The sequence below is a fragment of the Cajanus cajan genome, chromosome 8, assembly GCF_000230855.2.
Source record: "Cajanus cajan strain Asha chromosome 8, NIPB_CcT2T_4, whole genome shotgun sequence".
Classification (NCBI taxonomy): Eukaryota; Viridiplantae; Streptophyta; class Magnoliopsida; order Fabales; family Fabaceae; genus Cajanus; species Cajanus cajan.
Genome location: NC_138524.1, coordinates 27,649,923 through 27,656,201, shown reverse-complemented (window position 1 = coordinate 27,656,201; position 6,279 = coordinate 27,649,923). Strand labels below are relative to the sequence as shown.

General features: G+C 33.5%; 1 protein-coding gene across 6 annotated transcripts; it reads left to right on the top strand.

Moving 5' to 3' along the window:
* The first annotated feature begins 569 nt into the window (after positions 1-569).
* LOC109811750 (putative disease resistance RPP13-like protein 1) lies at positions 570-5,781 on the top strand. 6 transcript variants are annotated; one of them, XM_020375572.3, is made up of 5 exons: positions 570-3,174; positions 3,864-4,033; positions 4,341-4,441; positions 4,610-5,131; positions 5,294-5,781. In XM_020375572.3, exon 1 carries the CDS (start codon positions 694-696, stop codon positions 2,731-2,733), a length of 2,040 nt encoding a protein of 679 aa, XP_020231161.2. In that variant the 5' UTR covers positions 570-693; the 3' UTR covers positions 2,734-3,174; positions 3,864-4,033; positions 4,341-4,441; positions 4,610-5,131; positions 5,294-5,781. The 6 variants fall into 6 exon arrangements, with proteins under 6 accessions (XP_020231161.2, XP_020231160.2, XP_020231159.2 ...); XM_020375571.3 differs by having other exon boundaries at positions 4,580-5,131; XM_020375570.3 differs by having other exon boundaries at positions 4,575-5,131.
* The last annotated feature ends 498 nt before the right edge of the window (positions 5,782-6,279 follow it).

Sequence of the window (6,279 nt, the reverse complement as noted above, 5' to 3'; positions counted from 1 at the left end):
TAATATAATAATTATATAAATTGATAAGTTTTTAATTTGTAGAAATTACAATGATTTTGTGTATCTTACTATTAGAAATTAAATAAGCTAGTATTTTACCTGGAAATTGCGAACAAATGCCACTATCGTATTTACGATGACCTCAAAAAACGTTAACATCCTTTTAACCTTGGCCACAATTCTTATTCCCTTCTTAGCCTTTGACTATTCCAAGTGGAATACATGTCTTTGGAAGACTAAGGAGTTATTCGTTGACTTGGACGGCAAGAAAGAGATGTTTTGTTTTATATATATTTCATGATAATATTTCATGCGTGTCTCAAAGTTAATGACGAATCATTAATCTTGTTGGGATACAAACAAGTCTCATATTAATAAAATAATATAACAAATAACAACTTATATAACATAAACATATTTCAATAATTGATAGGCCTTTTGGATAATGACTAAAAGCAAAATTGTGAAGATTAAAATCTAAAATGAAAGGTTAGGTCCTTGTTTGATCTTTTGGGAGCACCAGATCTACACATGATTTAGAACAGACCTTACAATCGTTGGATGAAGAGACTTAGTTTGGTTAGTTGTTTATATAACCACCCATTTAGAAGCACAACTTATTGCTCAGTTCTACTAATTCTGCACCAGTCATTTGCATAAGCTGCAATTCAGATTTGCAATCCTACCAATACCATGGCAGTAGCATTAGTTGGTGGTGCTCTTCTTTCTGCTTTCCTCCAGGTTGCATTTGACAGACTTGCTTCTCGTCAAGTTTTGGACTTCTTTCTTGGAAGAAAGCTCGATGAGACACTGGTGAGCAACTTGAACACCATGCTGCGGTGCATCAATGCTTATGCTGAGGATGCAGAACAAAAGCAGGTCAGAGATTCACGCGTGAAAGCATGGCTTACTGATGTCAAAGATGTTGTGCTTGACGCAGAGGACCTCTTGGATGAAATAGACTATGAACTCTCAAAAGCTGAATCTGAATCTCAAACCTGTACTTGCAAGGTAACAGTACCTTTCTTTAATGCTGCTTTAAGTTCATTTAACAGGAAAATTGAGTCAAGGATGAGACAAATCCTTGAAAAATTGGAATATCTTGCTGGGTTAAAGGGTGATTTGGGTTTGAAAGAGTCTACTGATTCTGGTGTTGGATCAGTTAGTGAAGTGTTACAAAGGGTGCCATCAACGTCTTTGCTTGGTGGAAGTGTTTTATATGGTAGAAATGATGACAAAGAAGTGATTTTTAATTGGCTGATGTCTGACATTGAGAATGGTAACCATCCATCAGTATTTTCTATTGTGGGTATGGGTGGGATGGGTAAGACCACGCTTATGCAACATGTATACAATGATTCAAAGATAGAGGGTAAATTTGATATTAAAGCTTGGGTTTATGTTTCAGATGATTTTGATGTTTTAAAGGTATCAAGAGCAATTCTTGACACAATTACTAAATCAGTTGATGATAGTAGAGAGCTAGAAATGGTTCATGGAAGATTGAGAGACTTTTTGACAGGAAAGAGATTTCTTCTTGTTTTGGATGATGTTTGGAACAAAAAACAAAAACAATGGGAAGCTTTGCAAACTCCTCTTAGTTATGGAGCTCAAGGAAGTAAAATTGTTGTCACCACACGTGACATGAAAGTTGCTTCAACTGTCAGATCAAACAAGATACATCTCCTAAGACAATTACAAGATGATCATTGCTGGCAATTGTTTGCTAAACATGCATTCCATGATGAAAATCCTCAATCAAATTCACACTGCAAGGCAATTGGTATGAAGATAGTTGAAAAATGCAAAGGACTGCCACTAGCCTTGTCAACAATTGGAGGTTTGTTACACAAAAAATCATCTATTTTGCAATGGGAGAGTGTATTAACAAGTGAGATATGGGAATTTTCTGAAGAGGATAGTGAAATTATCCCTGCTTTATTATTAAGCTATCACCACCTTCCTGCTCAACTCAAGAGATGTTTTGCTTATTGTGTCTTATTTCCCAAAGGTTATGAGTTTGACAAGGAGGATTTAGTTCTGTTATGGATGGCTGAAAATTTTGTACAGTGCTCTCAACAGAATATGAGTATGTTAGAAGTTGGCAGACAATACTTTGATGATCTGCTATCAAGGTCCTTTTTTCAACAATCAGGTGGAGAGCAGATGTATTATGTCATGCATGATCTTCTCAATGATTTGGCAAAATATGTTGGTGGGGATTTTTGTTTCAGGTTGGACGTTAAAGAAACAACAATTATTCCTAAAACGACCCGCCATTTTTCATTGGGACAGAATTGCATTCATAATTTTGCAGGGTTTAAGGGTTTATATCATGGTGACAAATTGCGGACATTTCTACCATTAAGTACGACTCCAAATGGTATTGTATGTTGGAGTTGTAGAACATCTAGCACGTTCATAAATGATTTGTTTTTGAAGTTTAAGTACTTGCGTGTCTTATCTTTGTCGGGTAATTCTAGTCTTACAGAGGTACCTGACTCTATAGGCAATCTTAAACATCTTCGTTCTCTCGACCTTTCTTGTACCCATATAAGAAAGTTGCCTGATTCAATATGTTCACTCTATAATTTACAAATACTGAAGCTGAGATATTGTGCACATTTTGGAGGGCTGCCCTTGAACTTTAATAAACTCAAATTGCAACTCCTTGATTTGTCGGGAACCGATGTAAATAAGACGGCAATGACTTTAGTATCTAGATCCCGATAATGATTTCACAAGAACAGAATAATCATAATCATTTCAAGTATCTGATAAATCAGGGCCTTAAATTATGTGTCATTTCCCAACATGAATCTTTTGCTGATGAAGGATCGTTTCCAATCAAACTGGACTACAAGGATCTTTGTCTGCTCTCCTAACTTAAGAATATTTCATCTGTTTGACTGCTCCATACTCCAATGCCTAGGAGGAGGATTTGCCAGAAACCAGATGGAGAAGACTGGGGAAATATTAGTCACATTGAAAGCATTAGGATTGTTGATTAAATGATAACATGAAGCACAAGTTCTAAATGTGGTACGAACCAAGTCACTCATCAAGAAAAATGCTGAAGGTGGTGATATGTGAAAAATCTGGCATTCATAGACGTACCATGAAGAGTACTTTGTCATTGGGAGTAATGACCGTTCAATCTCTTAAGTTTGTTCAGTAAGTTCATTTTCCTAGACTCTTGGTCTTAGTTGCAGTTGTTTTTCTATCTACATTGTGCTTACATTATTTTGTGGAATGTTCTTTTCTCATCATGCCTCTTTCTTTTACCTTCAGTTTTCTAGAAGAGTCATTTATACTGGTTATGAACTTTTTTTCCTTCAATTTTGGAGTTAATCGGACCCAATCTTAGTCTGAAAAAGTAGTGGGAAGTTTTACTACGTAATATGAATTCTAAAACTAATTACCTTTCTAATTTAATAATAGGGATAAACTATCTAATTCTGTCAAAAAATTAAATGTTACTTTCTGGTCCATTAAAAATCTATACTGAATTTGATCTAATACTTGAAAATTTTGGATATTATAAAAATATGAACTAGTTTTTGATTTCCTAAAGATCGATGTTTTTTAGATTTTAGCACCAGCTGTGACCTGGATTTTCATAATTATTATAACAGAATAATTTCCAAAATGTGTTTTCCCCGTTTGCATTGAAGGAGAATGCTTAGGTTGGTAGGTCTAAATGAATGCAGTTCACATTTTTTTTGGTACTAAAATCTAGACGAGATAGATGTTTCCTAGTTCTCATAGGATTTTTTTCTTTAATTGGGAAATTAATTACTTGTAATTATATGGCTAAAACTTTGTCTGTGCTTATTTTCCTGAAATTTTGATTTATCATGTAGGTGTCGCTTATTGCGATTATTGTTATATTTAATGCATTATAGAGGCATGAAGCCCCAGAAAATGAAATTCCCAATACGCAAGATAAGAATGTGCTGGATCTTTGGGGCATTGTATTGGGTACCTTCTGTGAAGTGAACATAATCTTGCTCTCTGCATAGCTTCCTATGATGTGAGTAGGGTTTCTTTCTAGTCCTTCTCAACTTTGCTTGTCTATCTATTATACTTTGTGGCTTTATGTTTTACAAATGTTTTCAAAATTCCAAATCCATGAAGGATATTTAGGAAGAAACTCTGATGAACCTCTTAATTTGTTTTAGAATCCTTGTCAAGTTTCTAGTTCTCGTCTTATACAATTTCCATACTGATATACATACTGGGAGAGCTTCAAATATTGCTAATTTGTTATTGTGGCAACCCGTTAGCTCTTACAATACCATATGCAGTAACATAAAAATTATTGAATTCTATTTTTGCAGACGTGCTCATCCCATGTAATTAATTTGTGGCTATATGAAGAAAGTGATAGCCAGTTACACATCTGACTAGGATTCTGTGAATAGTTCAGGAGACATTGCAGGTGATATATTTAACACTGATGTGTGATGTTTGTTCAATTTCTTTGGAAAATGTAGCATAGTATATTTTGTTTTGTTTTTAGTATTGAATCTTGAAATATTTTGATTTCCTTTGTTTTCATCTGATTATTATAGAACAGTATGGTTTGATTGGCTAAAAATTGAAGCAGCTATCAATCAGGAACTGTGGTGGTATCAGATCAACAAATTGGTTTGGATATTATGTGTTGTTGCCTCCCCATGAAATCTTGTCATCTCTCATGAATTGTCATATAATAAGGCTCAATGGGATAATGACTATTGTCTATTGGTGGAGAGTAATAAGGGAGTAGCTCTTCTTCTATTGTTTCATTTGCATCCCAGTAAATGTTGGTCTAAATGGATGACAAGAACCTTGGAGAACCACACAACAAAAGCTTGCTACTGTAATTGGAGACTCAAGGCCTTATACAATCTATACCAGAATCTCGTGCTTTTAATGTGAGACTCAAGTCTCATATCTTGCAATTGGATCCTAACAATAGATATGGAGGAACAAAATTGTAAAGTTGTGTGGGGTGCTTTCCCACTATAGTTAGTTTGTCCTGTGCTAACATGAAAGTAGTTTTCTTGTTTTGAGACAAGACATCAATTTGCGCCAATATCTCAGCTCATGGTTTCAGTTCCTTGGTACTTTCTTGTTTATTCTCCAGGTATCCCTTTTTAAGTAATTTTTCCACTAAATTTATTCTCAAAATTCTAGGTACTTTCTTTGTTATCAACTGTAGCAATCTTAAAATGATGTTTGTCCCACAAGAGCTTGGTCAAAATCTCAAATCGGGTAGTGTTCTAATCCTAACTTTGTTTATTCCCAGAGGACGACTCTATGCACCTAAGCTGCATTGGTATCTTACTGAAGAATTTTGGAGAAATTAAAATGGTTTGCTGTCTGCATGCACCATGTTCATGATGTCTTGCACTGCTAGATATAAAAACTTGAGCAATAGTTTGTTGTTCAAACAGCATTGTCAAAAGACCAAAAGCAAAGGTTGCTGACTTTGGATGCATCCATAATGATGATGACAATAGCATGAACTAGAAATCTGAATGCACCTATTCAGATACTGTATTGCTTTAGATCATGTTCCTACTCTGGAATATATGATTATTTCAAATCCAATATCTTATCCTTTGGATAGTTTCATCAAATTATAGGCTATCCATGTTGTTTATTGTAATACTTCATTCTCTTGCTAGCAAACAACTAGTAGCACAAGTTATACTTAATTGATTATTGTTAAAGGAGGGTATATCAAGCTTTATCAGATTAATGATTACAATTAGATTTATTTTTGCTTGTGGATATCAACATCTAGTTTCTTCCACTGTACCACACATTAGCGTTTTACATGCAACAATTTCTAATGCCATTATTCCCTACATTGAAGTTGAATTCTATCAAAATATGTTGGTAAAATTTAGTGTTCATGTTTTGTGATAATCAGGACACAAAATGATTAAGGTCGAGAAACGCAACTATTATAAAGTGTGCCTTATAAGAGTTGTTAAAAAGCAGAAAAACTAAAATTATGGATAGAAAGTATAATATTTAATATATTAACATCTTAAAAGCATTAATCTAATTTTTATATATTAAACATAAACAACTATCTTGCATGTGTTTTTAAGAACTTTTTTTTATAATAGGATTTTTAGGATTTTTTATTTTTTATCTTATTCAATTTTTATTTATTATATTTTTTTATAATTAAATTTTAATATTTTTAAAATAAGTTATTAATAAATAAAAAAATAATTTGTACTACAATAAAAATTAATTATCATAAATCTAAAACAAAAT

Excerpts from the sequence above, each read along its gene's own strand:
- LOC109811750 (XM_083062280.1), top strand. The coding sequence starts at position 694 with ATGGCAGTAGCATTAGTTGGTGGTGCTCTTCTTTCTGCTTTCCTCCAG.